Raw genomic sequence first — 16,529 nt, forward strand, 5'->3', positions numbered from 1 at the left:
CATAAAATTAAACAATTTAATTTAGATTATATAGGCATTTATTGATGTTATTGCCTACGCCTCCGCCTGAGCCTGGAGCTTCTTGATGTAGGAAGCCTTCTTCTGCTTGATCCTGTTCTTCCTCTCGGCCAGGGTCAGCTTGCGCTTGTTCCAGCGCTTCTGCTTGCCAGGGTCCTTCTTGGCTTCCTTCTTCTTGTGAGATGGGTCGGCGCGGATCAATTCATGTGCTTTCTTGTAAGTGGCTTCAATCTGCAGAGAAAAAACGAAATTATTGTTACTTCACCCAAAAACCACAAAAATCCCATGTTTTTTTTCCAGTGTTCAGTTAATTTAAGAGCAACTGTAGCAACGTTTTAGCTCTTATAATCATTAAAGATTTTAAGTGATGTATAAAACATTACATTAATTTTGTCCAACTTCGACACTGCCCTTGTGTAATAAGCAAGAACAGTAATTTGTTTGGACGTAAAATTCACTGTTCACTAGACATTTTAAATGTACTTGAAATACTTACAGCATCAGCAGATACACCAAGTTTGATGTATTTGCCGAACTGTCTCTTGAAGGAGTCTTCATCATCAGCCTCAAGACTGCGCATGTATTCAGCCACGTGTAGACCGAAGATGTGTGCTCTGTCAAAGAAATAAGCATTTATGAAAAATGTTAAGCTGGTATATTGAAATAACTCCTGTAGGTATTTGGTATTAGTGGATTTTAAAATGTTTTTAGGACCGGTTTCAAAGAGTTCAGATTGAACTTTCCATCACAACCAAAGAATCCTTTCATTTTTATGTAGCTCCAATAACGCTGTCTAAATAACAGATAATCTATGATTTAGAGGATGAATGGAGCTATATTTAAATTGTTTATAATTTACTTATTGTAAGATCATGGGAAAAAAATGGAAGTATGTGTACCTGTGTACTTCAGCATTGAATTTCTTTGCTTCAGCGTCATAACCAGGGAATCTCTTGATGGAATGAGGGACATTTAGGCCACCATCAACTGCTCCCTTCATGGCGCCAAAGACACGAGCACCAGTGGTGGTACGTGCCAGACCAACATCAAGGTAACATCTAGAAAATAAGAATACTGGTTAGTAACTTATAAAACACAATAAGTTTATTGGGGTGAAAATACAAAAATCAGCAAATTACGATACAACATTCTTTTTTGAGCATTGTACGTGCTTTCAGTCCGCCCGTAATAACTTCATCATTTGAAACAACTTGTAATCTTTTTAGAAAGTCACCTAATGATTTACTGATTTTAATAGCAACAACAAGACAACTGTGCTGTAACAGAATGTTATATTCAAGAGAGCTTTACATAATAAATGTAGGTAATCAAAAAGTTATTCACCTGAAAGCGCCTGGGCCATTGTCTACGGGTTCTACGTTGTATTCGTCACCAGTGACTTCAGTGGCGCCACTGTAAAGGGAGTCAAGGCCGAGCCTCTGGAGCAGTCTTCTTGCAAGCAGCAGCCCGGTACAGTAGGCAGCAGCATAGTTTGTCAAACCAACCTAAAAATTCACTATTACTAATTTATATTCATAATTTTAGAAGATTCACATGTTTTTATTGCTTATTTTAAATCAGTGTTGAACATATAACAACAGGGTTGTGTGAGTTTGTACTTCTCTTCAGACCGCCCGTTCAAAATCATCATGTAAGAGTGAAAGTTCAATGACAAATGAATTCTTTTATTAATATAAACAATTGACTAACCTTGACGCCGTAGCGTGGCAGTTCGTGGGAGTAGGCAGCGCACACAATGTGGTCACCCTCAATGCGGGAGTATGCCACCTGGCAGGTCACATCCTTGTTGGACAGACGGACGATCAGGCGGTACTTGGGTGTGTTGTACTTGTTCTTGTCCTGTTACAAACATTACTAAAATTAGAACATTGGCAAACAAAGCTAACCTATAAGCAAACTTGAAAGCAACAACTTACTTGTACAACAAGGCGTTTACGGGCATAGTAGTCGGTTTTTCCCTCACGACGCCTCTTGAACTTAACTTGGTACCTCTTGAAGTATTGCTTGTTCTTCACAACTTTCACGAAACCCTAGAACACAATTTCGACTCCATCAACTTCTCGTTACAGACGGCAATACATTGTTTACATGTAAAAAGGATATCAGAGACACTTTCTAAGCATTAGTGCCGCAGTCTAAACCAAAACCAATATTGTAATACACATAAAACATGGCACTACATATCAATCTTAGTTCTTCTGCAGCATCAGATGACGCGCATGTGTCGGTGTTTCATCATTTAAGGTTATGTATTGAGAAGAAATTCGCATTTTAAACTGTTTAAACATAACTTAAATAGATTGCAGTAGTTACATAAGTTATTTGATAACCGTATTCACTAACATCTTATTGTTTTGTAATTTTAAGTCCATCTAACAAGTAGCGTAAACTCATTTCTGACATGGCTCGAACATATCGAAGAATATTATCACAATCACAGTCAGGAATTACATTATTGTCTATTTAAACACACAAGATTAAACCGCACTAAATACTATTGAAAGTATTTTAACAACATAGCTCACCATTTTAATTTATCCCTAAAATCTATTTAGGAATCGGGCGTCCGAGAAAGGACACCACCGGAAAAAGAAACTTTTTTAAAAGATGACACTTGACATTTTATCGAATGTTGCCAGGCAAAGCAAATGTACCAATGTGCTATTTATTTTGAGCATAGACAACAATATCTAATAATCTAAAAATGCATAAAAAATTGCCCACTTTTACAAGTGAAGCTATCAAGCAATAACTCTGGCGTTTTGCCCACGCCCAGTTAGCGAAAAAGTAGAGTAGAATAGAACATAGGAGATATCAACAACGACAACATAACCCAGAGTTATGTGCTACTCGTTACCCACGCCCAGTAAGTGAATAAGCCCACTGGTCAATATTGTTTTGTTGCTGCTAACTACTAATGATGTTCGAAAGACTGCTGGGATCTACCAATTTAATGTCTCTTCCGACACAAGGAGGAACTCGTCATCGTCAACCATCTTTGTAACGACCACGTCAAGCGTTGCTTGACCTTATGATCGATGGACTATGTGACTTTTGTTAAGCTGCAAGACTACGACCTTTTAGTCAAGAGGTTCCGATTTCCTATTTCCACAATAAAACAGCGAAATTATAAACGATGCGTAGCTTGAATTCTTATTAAGGTACAAGTTAGACATAGCTACGCATTAATTTACAATGGCAAAACTACGTTCGGATCTAAATGTGGTAACACTTTATTATAATCTGTCAAAATTAAATTCTTCGTTATGGCTTCCTCCTATTCATATCCTGAATTATTTTTGGCGGGTTTTATATTTACCTTGCCATTTTTATATGAAAAAAGTAATGTATTTCGATATTATTTGAAATTTTTTCTCTACTATGCTTATGTTTTGATAACATGCACGGTGCTGTTGCCCGTAGTGTTAATATATCCTCGCGACGTAACAAACCTAATGTAAGATATCGATTTATTTATGTCGTGTTCGCGAATACATATTCCTTTTCAGGGTTGTGAAAATATACGATAATAATGTTATTTTTGCAGAGTTGCTTCCAGATTTTGCCGCTATGCCTCGTACATAGTTGGTATAGAATGGGAATTGCGGGGGATGGAACATTGGAATTCTGAGCAATGCTACATTGTGATATCTAATCACCAAAGCTCCTTAGATATATTAGGTAAAATCTTACCAATATTTAAATATAATTATATTATTTGCAAAAATTTTCCGCAGTAGTAAAAATATATTTTTTGCCAGGCATGTTTGAAATGTGGCCTCAAATGAAGCGCTGCACTGTGGTGGCTAAGAGACCTTTAATGTTTACTGGTGCTTTTGGGTTTGGAGCCTGGCTCTCTGGCCTTGTATTTATTGATCGGTTGAGAACTGAGAGAGCTCGCCAACTCATGAAAGATGCCACTGCTAGAGTCATCAAAGAAAAGGTATGTACCTACTCCTCCTTTAGTCCACTGTTCCATTATTTTATAATGTATACTATCCTTTTCTACTTATTGTCTTTTCAGACAAAGCTTTGGATATTCCCAGAGGGAGCAAGATTTAACAAAGGCAGTATACAGAATTTTAAGAAAGGTGCATTTTACTTAGCTATTGATGCTCAGATACCCATAATGCCGGTTGTCTTCAGCCAGTACTACTTCCTAGACAGTGACACCAAGACATTTGAACCAGGTATGATTAATGTGGATATTCAAATTAAGCAACAAAATCTTTCTTCTTTCTAAAATTTTTGTTGATAATTTATTTTTTCCTTTTAATTACAGGCAAGGTAATCATCACAACTTTACCTCCCATACCCACAAGTGGAATGACCCGTAATGATGTTGAAACATTATCAGAAATGGCCCGTCAACAAATGATTGAGGTTTTTCATGAGAGCTCCAAAGATCTAGTCATGCAAAAGAAAATTGCAATATAAACATAGCTGTAAACCCCTTGCATTCCATTGGTGTAAAGAAAACTTAAAAGTATTCCCTAGAATCTCATCCTTGATAATTAAGTGCTATTTAAAGTATTTTTTAAAACATTTGTTTATTAAAAACCAATTAAATCGAATGTTAGGTATCTGGAACTTTCATATACTAAACCATAAAATGTAGATTATTGTGGTGGTATCTGAAGACAAGTGCCAATCATTCTCTTTGATCTATTCCATGAAGCCATAATTCCAATTGTATAAAAATTATACTTTGTTTTATAAACTATTTATCTAGTCATGTTTTTGCTTTGTTGTTTAGTCAATTGTATTTGTTGAATGTAGTTTTAAGAAGGATTATTTCCTATTCCTAGTCATAATTTTAAGTTATACCCATCATTTAGTTGACTGATATTATACCAAAATGTTTGATCTTCCTTTTTGCCCTTTTAGAATGTTATTCTAAAATATTTATAATGTAAGTTACTCAACATTTTATTACTATTGCATAGGTAGTATGTAAGCTAGTCAGTGAACACCCAGATTATAAATTAATTTGTAAAATTTGTAATTTATCTGCCAGTGATACAAAAAATTATTAGGATTACGTACACGCCTTATTATTTTCATAGTATTAAACGCATCTGCAAAGATGTTAGCTACACACGCAAATCTGAAACTCGTAATACTTATTTGTGCTGTATTTGGCACATGTACTTAACTAAACTTTTCAGAGGTAAATAAGCTAGCTAAGCTTCGGCTTATGATTAAAGTCTAGGCACGCCGCTTTTATGATGCGTGTATCAAATGTGATAAAAATACTAATTTTATCCAAGTAATATCGACTTTGATTAATTAGGTAGGTACTGGCAGCAACAATTTTACACCCTCACTTCGCGATCCTACCACCTTGCCTGAACCTAATTCAGTTAGCGGTATTAAAATAAAACTTGTTACAATAAAACAACGTTAGATAATATTAGATAAATATTTATTTGGCTAAGCCAATGAATCTGTAATGCAATATACTTTATTGTTTGGGCTGTGTTTGTAAAGATATACAATAAGTTTTTTAAGGTGAGGTTGTGAGCTAGATTTTCACATAGATTCACCTAGCAAGAGTATAAATAACTTCAAAGCAATTAATCACTCAGTGTGAAAGCCGAACGGCATAATATGTAGGTACTTTCGAGGTTTTAGTAAACAAGTCCCTGTAAATATAAATGCTGCGAATGCATTGCCTTTTGTGTGTCTAATGAGATAGCAGTACATTCGTATTTGACAGGTCCAATGTCATGAGATCGTAAACAGTATCACAGTTGCATTTTTTCAGAATACACTTAGTAATGATACTGCAGCCATCTCCATAACCTATGAAGTACCTACTCCATACCCACATTATCATCTTTTATGACCTTAAGTGTAAACAATCTGGACACATGAAATTATATAAATTAGAAGATTTTAAAGGTAAACAGTTTTCTTTTTACATTAAATTACTGTCTTGATACTGTTTATTTTTTAAGACAAAAAAAGGTATTGTATAAATATCTCATAACCATATATAAATAACGTGATTTTTACAGCTTGACTAAGGCAAATAAAAGATTTGAAGTACATACATAAAATATCAGAAAAATAATGTTTTTAGCATTACATGATCAAATAGTATATTACTTAACCCAGAAAAAAACGAAATAAATAATTGCACAACATCAACAGAATTTTTACTACTATACTTCCACCACTATACTTGCCACATTTTAGTAAAATGTTTAACAGTATATTATACTTTTTCCAAAAAGTCTGCTAAAAGCTGTTGTTTGATAAAACCAACTAAATAGCAGCGGTATAATCAAGTGGACTTATTATAATAGGTATAGTAAAATGGTAAATATGTATAAATCAAACTAAGAATTACAGACACATTATCACATAGAAAGTATTAACTTTAGGTTCTATAGCCTTGAGTTGACAAGGAGGGGAAACCATTCGTTGATTTACAATTATATACATCTTATAATACATATTTAGAAATGACAAATCAATATTAATCGCTAGTAATTTCTTTCCTAATAAATACTCCAGAAACATGTATGAATCTACATTCTATGCTTGTTTCTACTCATCATTCCAATCCTCACCCCAAGCTTCATTTTCCTCTATGTTTTCATCTGGGACAAAATTCAGTTTGCTGCTCAAATTTTGACTATCACTATTTTGAGCAATATTAACTATAGTAGGCTTTTCTATAACAGGAGTCATGTCAGCAAAGAAATCAAATTCATCTGAACTCTTTTTGGAAAAATCATACTTTTGATTTTTTATATCTAATTCGGAAATGTCTAAGATATTCTTTTTAGCTTCAATAGCAGCTTTTTGTAAAAGCGTCGTTCTGGATTCAGAACTAACTTTCATACTTGAGTTTGAAGCTGGAGTACTATTTTCCTCTATGCTTTTCATGTGAACAAAATGTTTAGGTATAACATCTTCATCTAAAATTGCAGGTGTAACTTTTGTGGTTAATTGACGATTATTTTCCCAATCGCTCCAGTCATCTTCACTCTCTCCTTTGTTTGTGTGCAGCTCTGTAGCGATAATGTCATCATCCAAGGATTCTCCACCAACTGGCGATGGTCTTTCATTTAAAGTTATTGACTTATCAAATGAAATCAATTCATTTCTATCGTCAGTTTCATATATTTCTTCAGAACATGGCAAATCTCGTAAAGACTTTGTTGTCACATAGACATTATCAGTTGCTTGGCTAGATGCTGACAACAAAGACTTTGGTTTTGAGTTGGGTCTGCCATCTGAGAAAAATTTTGATCTCTTTCCTCCTATAACAGTATCAGCTCCTAATATTGGTACCAATTCACTTAAACATATGAGAGTTGCTGACACCAAGCTATCATCTACATCCTTTATGCCCAACAACAACTGCAAGGAGAAAAAAGTAATTAAAAAAGGTTACAAGGAGAAAGACTGTTCATTCTATTTAATTTATCTTCAAGCTTACCTCAGGAAGTATGTGTTGAGAGAGCTCTTCATGGGAAAATACATGAACAAATTTTGAAAAATGTCTCAAAAGCAGCATCCTTATCTGACTGTCTCTGACACCAAACAACTGCATTAGTCTTGGTTTAATGTGCTCTTTGAAAACACCAAGGCTGAAGAATCCAGACGCTTCACCATTGGGTACGCGATCTGAAATAAAAACTAATCTATAATAATGTGTTTTTTAAGACTTTAAGATACACGCAGATGTATCAGAGTATTTACCATTTTTTGGTTTCAGTATGAAAGGTATGACATCTTTTCTGGCTGTTTGATCTAACATTGTCAGCCTAGACAACAAAAGGCCCCCAAGTTGCTTTGCTACTGTTTCCTCATCATAACATTTTAAATTCTCTAAAATATTTGAGAAAAACTGGCACTTTTCTTCTTCTGACTTCAAGGGAAGGAAGTTGAGAAACTTATAAATTGAAATAAATTCATGATTAAAAAAATTATGTATAAGTAATTCAGACAGGTTGGGCCTTTTAGCTGGATTCTGATGTTGCAAATAATCTCTGCAGTATTTCTTAAACTCCTTCAAATGTGGTACTTCATCTGAAATAAGAGAATTCAATTTGAATAGAGAATTATTATAGCGATTTTGTTAAAGATATAAAATAACACTATCATACCATCTTTGCAATCTTTGAAAACATCTTCCACTAATACTGCAAATGCATACTGGTCAACTTTTGTGGTAATCTCATAGGAATCTTCATTTGGATCAACTGCCTTATCATACCTAGAATTATTAAAAGATTTTTTAATTTATGTTTAAATATATAAATTGCTGACATTACTTCCTACACCAGTCAGGTAAAATTGTAGAATCACAATAATTTTGAACAGTACCTGTGAATCCTGGCATGCCTCAAGTAAGCAGCTGTCACATCTACAAAGGGGCACAGGTATTGCAATCCTCCCAGCTTCCACTGACCATCTCCCGTAACATATATTGCTGACACACTTACATTGTTGTGGGACATACCAGCCTAAAAATGTAAATAGTATTTTATATAATATTGAACCAATTCAAGGGGTAAATTGTCGTAAATATCACATTTTATTCTTACACACAACAATACAAATACAAAACAACAGTACAAAACAATACAAATACATGATGTGTTACTATCTAATGAGGTTATACAAACCTGTTCTTGAAGAAACACTAATGCTCTTAAGATATTGTTGAGTCCTATACATATCTGAAGAGGTGTCAGGGACTGTAGAATGTGTGATAGTGGCTGCACATACTCTGTTGCTAAGTGCAGAGTCGAACGCTGTTGCCAGGCAGATATGTACCGAACTATGCACGGATGACGATACTTCAGAAGATTCTACAATGTAATTAAAACATTAATGACCAAAGCCATAAACATTTAGCAAATGTAATAAATTGGTAACGTACATTTGAAAACTTTTCCAGGGGTGTCGATATCGACCAAAGTGGACCAACCGCAGCTTCTCCTTTAAACACAGACACAGATCCATCGCCTTTCAGGCTGAAATACCTGCAGCTATCGTTAATTGTGGCCTGATAATGGCACCAAAAATCGGTTATCTCTATTGCTTTATCTTCAATTTCTAAGCCACTTAACTGTGAACTATCGTTACCCATCATTTAGGATTTTAAATGTATATCATGATGGATTTATATCAGTTTAATTTAGAAATGTTATTGAGGTTTAATTTAAAAACTTCAATAAATTACAGAAAAACAACAAAATGTCCAACGTGACATTTCGAAAGTGACACTTACACCACAGTTAAGACGAAAGTACGAATTAAACTAGTCACAGATTATATTTTCATGTATGCCTTTCACAGTTCAACCAAATTGAAACAATCCAAACTCGAAATCGAGACCCAAGAATAAGCAGACCCACCAATGAGCAGTCCCTCTTCGCAATCACTAGACCAACGAGACAGAATTTTCGATTTTATACTAGACTCGACTATTTTGTACAGTTTTCCAATTTTCCATCACACATACATATCTACACTGTGGTTTTACTGTCAATTTCGGTATTGTTAATTGTCAAACTAGAGATCGTCAATCAATTTGTCAGATGTTTTTTAGATTCTAGTTCCAGAAAAATGGCTTCGAGTTTAATTAAAAGGGCTATATTTTCCAATCCATTGTCCGCAAAAAAGGCCTTTGGAATTATCTGCAATGCTACTCGTAACCGTAAGTCTAGTGAAAATACACGCAATGTTTATAAAACTTACCATGTTGTGATTGTTACGTCATTTCGTTTTAGATTGGAACTACCAATATATGCCTGGCCCTTATCCTAAGACCCCAGAAGCGCGAGAAGCCGCGGCAAAGAAATATGGAATGACTATTGAAGAGTACCAGCCATATCCAGAGCATATGGGATACGGCGATTACCCAAAACTGCCTGACATTGGTGAGGATTCTAGAGACCCACACTACCCTTACGACCAGCCGGAATTGAAGAGGAACTTCAATGAACCTGTAAGTTTTCAGGCTTCAGTGATTTAAGTCACAAGATTCTGGTAATACCAATTGTATTATTTATTTTCAGATTAATGCTTGTATGGAAATATATGGTGGTGATCGTTATGACCCTGCTATGAAACGAAGGTTCTCCCTGTTGCATCAATGGATTTGGTTTTTGGGTACAATTGGTGGAGCATTTGCTTTGTACACGTACCTTGAAGATTTTAAAGTTGGGAGGCCTGTGACAGCAAAGCAATACCCATCTGCTGGACCCCACTATGAATTTAGTATTCCCAAGTAGATGAATTTAAAAAGGTCACGCTGTACAATTTAGATGCATTATTTAATAGCTTCAATAAAATTATTATGTTTTAAACAAATTGTTTCATTTTACCAAATTTTTATACATTTTTAAATTGTGGATTATTTTGTCAGTACATTTTAACATGGTACATTTATTTGGGTTGGAACCAACCATCCCAGTTGGTTGGTGTTAATTGCTTGCACTGGACAGTAATTGGCGGATATGATAATGATAATACAACATTTGCATATACAACCAACCAATAAAGCTTGCAATAAAATGAATTCTATGATGTATGTAGGTATACTGGTAGTTGGACAGACTTAATATAAAGAGATTCATTATTTTCTAAGTTGCGATATGCAAGACTTTCATTAATGCAATCAGAACTCTAAAGGTTAATAAATAAATGAAACGCCAACAGAATTGTTTAAAATTTCACTTATATATACTAGTAAAATATTCATCTTCTAAATCATAGAGATCAGCTGCAATATCATCACGAAGGGACATCAGTTTTTGGTCACATTCTTGTTGCTTGGTGCGGAACAGCTTAGAGTTTTGTGTGATGGCTTCATTTACTGATGGGAAATCATTCAGGATTAAATACTGTTTGATGTCTGATACTAGCTTCATTAGGGATTCACCAGCTCGCACTAAAACATAAAGAAAACAATCATACATTACAAAATTATTATTAGGACAAAGTATTCTCCGATTTTATACAAAAAAATCAGCATGGCAACAACACACTAATATCTATGCAAAGGAGTATTGAGACCTACATGCTTTTCTTAGCAATAGCATTTCATAGCAAACAATAGACAAACTAATATGCAAAATTACAGGGTTCAATATTTGCAGTAGTCATGAGTGGTGTAAAATAATAATATATAGATTGACAATAAAGAATTGAGTATACAATCAAGTGATTTTAGGGAAGCAAAAACTGAAATACATAACTTGAGTGACTGCATTTCTCAATTTTGATATTGGTATTTGTGGTGTTTCTTGATTTTGACCATAGAACATTTTGCATTGTATCTCAGGTTTTGATATTTTTGTACCAAACAACAGTGGGATCCTAAATGTACAAGACCAATAAACCAACTAAGGATTCCACATGGCATCTCTAATATTAGAAAAGACTAAGTCACCAATATTATTATACTTACCAATGTTGGCAGCCCGTACTTGCATTTCAAAAGTGTCCTGTTCAATCTGAGTCATCCTATTAAGTTGTGTTTCATTTTCCAGTTTAGCAAGTTTTATTATTTCTGCAAATAAAACAGAAGGAGGCATTTTACTAACAGTCTAGCTTGTTGTTGATTTTTCCACCAAAATTATTTACTACAGCTATTTCTAACTTGACATCGTAACAAGTTCACGAGACTTAGAAGTAATCGATTCTCGCTGTAATAAATATAGAGCAGGACATATTGTCAAGTATAGGTAAGCAAGTAATAAATAAGAAAAACAATTTAGCATAAATGAAATTTTATGTTTTGAAAAAGATGCCATTACCTTCAAAGTTTTCTAACATACTCTTCACATCTTCTTTTAATCGAGTTGTATATGATTTTAATAAGGCTTCCTTATTTTGAGGTAAGTTTCTCTGCATTTTGTATCTTTTTGTTATAAACCAAACAACACGCAAAACAACTCTTTAATTTATTTGACAATTTCACTGAACGAATGATAGAAAATTCACTGACATTACATTCAGTGTTAACATGGTAAAAAAATTGATACTATGTTACCAAGCTAAATAGTACAGAAAAAGTTCCTATTTTGAAACGCTCAAGCTTGTTAGATTTTATAGAAGAAATATTGGAGAACACGGATGTGTACTCCTCTTTTCATATGTCTTTTATTCACATTTCAATGTAAACCTGAGCCGTCTTGGCCTATGGCGAAGGGTTTGTGGTGAAACCGAGCGAGGAGATTCACCCACCGCTGCCTTCACTTCGCCCGCGTCTTCTGCACTTTTCCTTATTTATTTACTTTTCAAGTCACCGGGAAAGTAAATGTAGGTAGGTAATGCATAATGAGCTCAGTGGCCTAGGTACAAGAAGTTTGCTCAATTTATTACTTTAAACAAAAAAAAACATCAATGTTCAGTTATTTTGAATAAAACATCAAACATTTATTGAGATTGCTTGCTAAATCTAGCATATTCTTTAAGACGGAGAGCGTTTATGTTGATGAATCCAGTGCTGTCTTCAGGTGAGAAGCCACCAGCAATGTCCATTGATACCAGATCTTTGTTGTACAAACTCGCTGCGCTCTTCCTCGCTAGTATGGTAACTGTAACAAAAGTATGAAGATTAAAACAACGAAATAAAATATTCACATCACATCCGGATTAAGGATATGCTCATTGTTTTGAAGATAGTTGAAAAATAATACTCTCTTACCATTCCCTTTGTATATTTGTACTGTAACCATTCCGGTAACGGTTTCTTGGGACAGTTCCAAGCATTTTCGGGTGTAGGTTGCTTCAGGTGAAAACCAAAATCCGTTGTATACAAAATCAGCCATTTTATCTTGAAGATATTTCTTGACTCTGAAAGTATATACGGTTTTATTGGTATAGGCCGAGTAGGTATAATACCATACTATTTAGTATTTCTAGCTCTATGTACCTTAGAACTTCCTTATCAAGAGCATACGCCTCTAAATCAACATGAGCGATGTGAAGGATGGTTCCAGCCGGGGTCTCGTAAAGTCCTCGGGACTGCAAAAAAAAATAATTATAATCATATGAATCGGGCCCAGCAGTTGCACACAAATTCGTGCTTGGTTTTATGAAGGCATATGCGTTACACAGGACAAATAGATTTTACCTTTAATCCCAAGAATCGGTTCTCCACGATGTCAATGCGGCCTACTCCGTGTTGCCCTCCCAACTTATTTAGAGTTTCCACTACAGCAAGTGGATCAGTTAGAACGAGAGATTTCTCATGTCCACTTGGGATACGAACGGAGACTGGTAATCCTATCAAATTATATAAATATATAAGTAACAAATTCATAACAAATCTTTAAAGCCTATACATTATCTCAACAATCACATACACGGTTCTACGTCTAATGGGTATATAGAAATTAAGTATTTTCTTGAACGTGAGTTGGTATTCAGAGCCAGGGTGTAACTGAACTAACCTTTTTCAAAGTTTATATCGATCGTGCTGGGATAGTCTTCTGCCTGCCTGAGATCCCGCGTAATTTTGAAGATGCCGCTTGGGGGAATTGCTCCAGGATCCTCAAGCACGCCAGATTCATAACTGTGTATGCAAATATCAGGAATATTATATCCAAATTCTAAAAATCGTATTCTATTTTATCTTTGAAATGAGCGTTACCTGATGTGCATGATATTTTCGTCCGTTGACCATGGTTCCTTGGGAGTAGCTGACACAGGAATGTTCTCTTTTTTTGCGAATTCAATAAGATCACTCCGTCCTTGAAATCTTTCAAAAAACTCCGGGAGCCGCCAAGGTGCTATAATCTGAATGAACAAAACAATAATTTAATATGAAGCAAATATAAAACTTTTAATTTCTTAAAAGCTAAAAGAACGTATGACAATGTGATATCCTTACCTTACCTTCAGGCCACAATGAGTAAACACTAAGTTCGAATCGCACTTGATCGTTGCCCTTGCCTGTCGCTCCATGAGAAATGTATTTGGCTCCGAGTTTCTTTGCAGCATTTACTAGGCCGACTGAAATGCAGGGTCTTGCTAGAGAAGTTCCCAGATAGTACCGGCTTTCGTATACCAGTCCCATTTGCACTGCGGGCAGCATGTAGTTCGATACAAACTCTTTACGCAAGTCTTCCACGATCACCTATAAGAGAAGGAATAGGCAATATACAACATAGCTCCGCACAAAGACCTCAAACGTATATAAACCACTTTTTCTCCGCAGAATATAGACCAGGGCCCCGATTCTCCTAAGTTAATAATGTCAAAATCGAATAGACATCGAATCGCAATATGATCGTAATAGCAGTTTTAACCATATCGGGCATTCTGCTACTACTAAAAGACCAATCGTATTCGATTGACATTTGATTGGTGTGCGATTGGTCTGCTATTTTGATGATTTTGGTCTATACGGTAGTTTGCTGTACAATCATTTTGCAATCGTAAATCATTTGCAGACAAAATGATTCATTATTGAATGACAGAAAAGGATAAAAACGTTTATTTCAAAGAAAAAATAGCGGAATGCCACATACGCTTCAATCGTAATCGAGTCGGGATTGGATCTCAGTCGAATCGAGTCGAACGTCAATCGAATGGCGCTTAAGTAAAATTAGGAGAATCGGGCCCCAGATTTTTCAAAACTGATGCAATAAGGGTAATAGGTAGGTACCATGGTGGCTTTGACTTATGGGACTGTTTATTCCTCATAATAGGTGCTACTTAATATCAAATCAAATTCGGTACTCACATCTTTAGCTCCTATCGCCAAAGCCTTCTCCTGAGCTTTTTTAAAATCTTCATTCTGTCCAACATCGGCCATAAAGCATACCACATCGTAGTTTTTTTGAATCAGCCTAGGATGCAAACAAAAGTAGATCTTAGCCAATCGTAACTTAATGCAGAGTATTTTTTTCCGAGTGGATTACATATTACTGTGTATAATATACAGAATGCGATATGATATATGAGACTGGAATAGGTACATCTGTCTACAATAATTTATTGTTGAGTATAAATTATTCATCTTTCGAGCCTTGGTTTTTCCAACTATGTTGGGGTCGGCTTCCAGTCCAACCGGATGTAGCTGAGTACCAGTGCTTTACAAGGAGTGACTGCCCTATCTGACTTCCTCAACCCAGTTACAGCTGGGGCTGGGACCTACAGTTTAACGTGAAATCCGAAACACAGTCAATGGTGTCTAAGATATACTTAGTTAGAAAGTAGAGGAAATGCAGCATATTAGGAATACTGCAGGTAACTTGGAATACTGCGATATCTAAATATATATAAACGCCATCTGAGTTTTTATGCCGTAAACATAACGTCAAACGATACACAAAGCCATACAGCATTAAAAACATCACGCCATCTTGACATTTCGGCTACCAGCCCCCAGCGAACGAGACGCCTGATTTGAAAACTTTTTCGGTGAGAATGCAATCAGTGGTAATCATTTGCTGTAATACTCTAAATCTTTATTGTAATTATTTTAATTGCGGAGTGACCTTGTTAGTTTTGGATATTACTATGATTTTGTGAATATTTCTAGAATAAAAAATTTGACATGCAATTTTAAGTAAGGTTGGTGTGTTGTTAATTTGGAATACCGTGTTTTTTTTGCTTTTCAGTTTTTTTGGGAGTCGGTTTTATTTTTTTGTAAAGAGCCAATGACTATAAAAATATTAGAATTCTATAAGTTTCTAATAAAAAGTGTTAGCAATTTTCAAAGAAAAAAAAAATGAATATAATTTGGAATACTATATTCCAAATTATCTGCACCCTAAGTCAAATCACGTTTTTGGAGTATTTTTAGTTTGATAGGCATTTTGGTAATATATCTGGTATTTTTTATATTTGATTGTTCTCATTATTAAAGTTTAATATTTTGACAATAATTTAATGTATTTTTTATTGAGCTATCCCGTTTCTCCTTCAATTTATTTCCAAAAAACAAACTGGTATTCCAAATATGCTTCACTTCCTCTACATACTAACTTAGAAAAGTTGCATTGGTACCCTTATACTCGAGAGATTGTTTCTTTGCCCACTAGGCCACCACGACTTCTGAGTAAGTAAATTAATTGTGGATATTTTTTGTTGACCATACATTCATCTTTGTCTTGTAGCGTTAGCCTGTGAGATTTCGTAAAGATATGCCTTGCCCTTTGTACCTACTTTAAATTGGACCCCGGCTTTCATGATTTAGTTTAGTCTTGCAATATTTGAGAAAACAGTTAACAAAAATATTTGGAAACTTTACCATTTCAGGATGCAGCTAGTATCCAGACCACCAGAATAGGCGAGAATTACGAGATCTTTCGCCATGACTAGACCCGGTTGATTGCTTCTACGGTCGTGGATAAACTGAAAGCGACGATGAACTTCTGCAGAGGGTGCTGATAACCCCGGGGTCATCACAATAGTGAAGTCTCTTTGTGATTGGAATTTATTGTAATTTCTATAAATATAATTGAACAAGCGCCACGCCTGGCTTTGCGTAGTCGTAATTACCACCA

At 35.1% G+C, this 16,529-nt stretch overlaps 6 protein-coding genes across 7 annotated transcripts; 2 read left to right on the forward strand and 4 right to left on the reverse strand.

Moving 5' to 3' along the window:
• Positions 1 to 15: 15 nt before the first annotated feature.
• Positions 16 to 2,720, reverse strand: LOC110374448 (large ribosomal subunit protein uL18). Its single transcript, XM_021332158.3, has 7 exons — positions 2,565 to 2,720; positions 1,956 to 2,069; positions 1,729 to 1,878; positions 1,363 to 1,523; positions 918 to 1,076; positions 515 to 632; positions 16 to 249 (listed from the first exon to the last, which is right to left on the reverse strand). The coding sequence occupies exons 1-7, from the start codon at positions 2,565 to 2,567 to the stop codon at positions 55 to 57; spliced, it is 900 nt and encodes a 299-aa protein (XP_021187833.1). The 5' UTR covers positions 2,568 to 2,720; the 3' UTR covers positions 16 to 54.
• Positions 2,721 to 3,273: 553 nt separating this feature from the next.
• On the forward strand, positions 3,274 to 6,188 carry LOC110374443 (1-acyl-sn-glycerol-3-phosphate acyltransferase alpha). Of its 2 annotated transcripts, none has more exons than XM_021332147.3 (5): positions 3,274 to 3,496; positions 3,587 to 3,720; positions 3,801 to 3,982; positions 4,064 to 4,229; positions 4,322 to 6,188. In XM_021332147.3, the coding sequence occupies exons 1-5, from the start codon at positions 3,306 to 3,308 to the stop codon at positions 4,474 to 4,476; spliced, it is 828 nt and encodes a 275-aa protein (XP_021187822.1). In that variant the 5' UTR covers positions 3,274 to 3,305; the 3' UTR covers positions 4,477 to 6,188. The 2 variants fall into 2 exon arrangements, with proteins under 2 accessions (XP_021187822.1, XP_049698482.1); XM_049842525.2 differs by having other exon boundaries at positions 3,275 to 3,381.
• On the reverse strand, positions 5,448 to 9,313 carry LOC110374442 (protein-associating with the carboxyl-terminal domain of ezrin). Its single transcript, XM_049842507.2, has 7 exons — positions 8,942 to 9,313; positions 8,685 to 8,870; positions 8,383 to 8,522; positions 8,163 to 8,272; positions 7,756 to 8,085; positions 7,493 to 7,680; positions 5,448 to 7,413 (listed from the first exon to the last, which is right to left on the reverse strand). Exons 1-7 carry the CDS (start codon positions 9,152 to 9,154, stop codon positions 6,595 to 6,597), a joined length of 1,986 nt encoding a protein of 661 aa, XP_049698464.2. The 5' UTR covers positions 9,155 to 9,313; the 3' UTR covers positions 5,448 to 6,594.
• A 239-nt stretch (positions 9,314 to 9,552) lies between these two features.
• On the forward strand, positions 9,553 to 10,377 carry LOC110374470 (NADH dehydrogenase [ubiquinone] 1 beta subcomplex subunit 8, mitochondrial). Its single transcript, XM_021332184.3, has 3 exons — positions 9,553 to 9,721; positions 9,795 to 10,012; positions 10,083 to 10,377. The coding sequence occupies exons 1-3, from the start codon at positions 9,631 to 9,633 to the stop codon at positions 10,296 to 10,298; spliced, it is 525 nt and encodes a 174-aa protein (XP_021187859.1). The 5' UTR covers positions 9,553 to 9,630; the 3' UTR covers positions 10,299 to 10,377.
• A 349-nt stretch (positions 10,378 to 10,726) lies between these two features.
• LOC110374462 (mediator of RNA polymerase II transcription subunit 22) lies at positions 10,727 to 11,960 on the reverse strand. The gene is made up of 3 exons (XM_021332175.3): positions 11,826 to 11,960; positions 11,477 to 11,578; positions 10,727 to 10,957 (listed from the first exon to the last, which is right to left on the reverse strand). Exons 1-3 carry the CDS (start codon positions 11,920 to 11,922, stop codon positions 10,740 to 10,742), a joined length of 417 nt encoding a protein of 138 aa, XP_021187850.1. The 5' UTR covers positions 11,923 to 11,960; the 3' UTR covers positions 10,727 to 10,739.
• LOC110374461 (argininosuccinate synthase) lies at positions 11,826 to 16,432 on the reverse strand. Its single transcript, XM_021332174.3, has 9 exons — positions 16,274 to 16,432; positions 14,762 to 14,867; positions 13,907 to 14,152; positions 13,667 to 13,812; positions 13,467 to 13,588; positions 13,148 to 13,299; positions 12,947 to 13,038; positions 12,719 to 12,867; positions 11,826 to 12,608 (listed from the first exon to the last, which is right to left on the reverse strand). Exons 1-9 carry the CDS (start codon positions 16,426 to 16,428, stop codon positions 12,448 to 12,450), a joined length of 1,329 nt encoding a protein of 442 aa, XP_021187849.3. The 5' UTR covers positions 16,429 to 16,432; the 3' UTR covers positions 11,826 to 12,447.
• Positions 16,433 to 16,529: the final 97 nt, after the last annotated feature.

The sequence above is a fragment of the Helicoverpa armigera genome, chromosome 5, assembly GCF_030705265.1.
Source record: "Helicoverpa armigera isolate CAAS_96S chromosome 5, ASM3070526v1, whole genome shotgun sequence".
NCBI classification, from domain to species: domain Eukaryota; kingdom Metazoa; phylum Arthropoda; class Insecta; order Lepidoptera; family Noctuidae; genus Helicoverpa; species Helicoverpa armigera.

What these genes read in the sequence shown, in the direction of transcription:
- LOC110374448 (XM_021332158.3), bottom strand. An exon ending in TGCCACGCTACGGCGTCAAG is followed by an intron (nt 1,524 to 1,728) that starts GTTAGTCAATTG and finishes GTGAATTTTTAG; the next exon opens with GTTGGTTTGACAAACTATGC. An exon ending in TTGGTGTATCTGCTGATGCT is followed by an intron (nt 250 to 514) that starts GTAAGTATTTCA and finishes TTTTCTCTGCAG; the next exon opens with ATTGAAGCCACTTACAAGAA.
- LOC110374443 (XM_021332147.3), top strand. Translation starts at nt 3,306, where the DNA reads ATGGCTTCCTCCTATTCATATCCTGAATTATTTTTGGCGGGTTTTATA. An exon ending in AAGCTCCTTAGATATATTAG is followed by an intron (nt 3,721 to 3,800) that starts GTAAAATCTTAC and finishes ATTTTTTGCCAG; the next exon opens with GCATGTTTGAAATGTGGCCT. An exon ending in CTAGAGTCATCAAAGAAAAG is followed by an intron (nt 3,983 to 4,063) that starts GTATGTACCTAC and finishes TTGTCTTTTCAG; the next exon opens with ACAAAGCTTTGGATATTCCC.
- LOC110374442 (XM_049842507.2), bottom strand. Translation starts at nt 9,154, where the DNA reads ATGATGGGTAACGATAGTTCACAGTTAAGTGGCTTAGAAATTGAAGAT. An exon ending in CCCTGGAAAAGTTTTCAAAT is followed by an intron (nt 8,871 to 8,941) that starts GTACGTTACCAA and finishes ATTACATTGTAG; the next exon opens with AATCTTCTGAAGTATCGTCA. An exon ending in AGGCATGCCAGGATTCACAG is followed by an intron (nt 8,273 to 8,382) that starts GTACTGTTCAAA and finishes TAATAATTCTAG; the next exon opens with GTATGATAAGGCAGTTGATC.
- LOC110374470 (XM_021332184.3), top strand. Translation starts at nt 9,631, where the DNA reads ATGGCTTCGAGTTTAATTAAAAGGGCTATATTTTCCAATCCATTGTCC. An exon ending in CTGCAATGCTACTCGTAACC is followed by an intron (nt 9,722 to 9,794) that starts GTAAGTCTAGTG and finishes ATTTCGTTTTAG; the next exon opens with ATTGGAACTACCAATATATG. An exon ending in AGAGGAACTTCAATGAACCT is followed by an intron (nt 10,013 to 10,082) that starts GTAAGTTTTCAG and finishes ATTTATTTTCAG; the next exon opens with ATTAATGCTTGTATGGAAAT.
- LOC110374462 (XM_021332175.3), bottom strand. Translation starts at nt 11,922, where the DNA reads ATGCAGAGAAACTTACCTCAAAATAAGGAAGCCTTATTAAAATCATAT. An exon ending in TATGTTAGAAAACTTTGAAG is followed by an intron (nt 11,579 to 11,825) that starts GTAATGGCATCT and finishes TTTTATTTGCAG; the next exon opens with AAATAATAAAACTTGCTAAA. An exon ending in AGTACGGGCTGCCAACATTG is followed by an intron (nt 10,958 to 11,476) that starts GTAAGTATAATA and finishes TTTATGTTTTAG; the next exon opens with TGCGAGCTGGTGAATCCCTA.
- LOC110374461 (XM_021332174.3), bottom strand. Translation starts at nt 16,428, where the DNA reads ATGACCCCGGGGTTATCAGCACCCTCTGCAGAAGTTCATCGTCGCTTT. An exon ending in CATTGTGGCCTGAAGGTAAG is followed by an intron (nt 13,813 to 13,906) that starts GTAAGGATATCA and finishes TTGTTCATTCAG; the next exon opens with ATTATAGCACCTTGGCGGCT. An exon ending in CTTGATAAGGAAGTTCTAAG is followed by an intron (nt 12,868 to 12,946) that starts GTACATAGAGCT and finishes ATATACTTTCAG; the next exon opens with AGTCAAGAAATATCTTCAAG.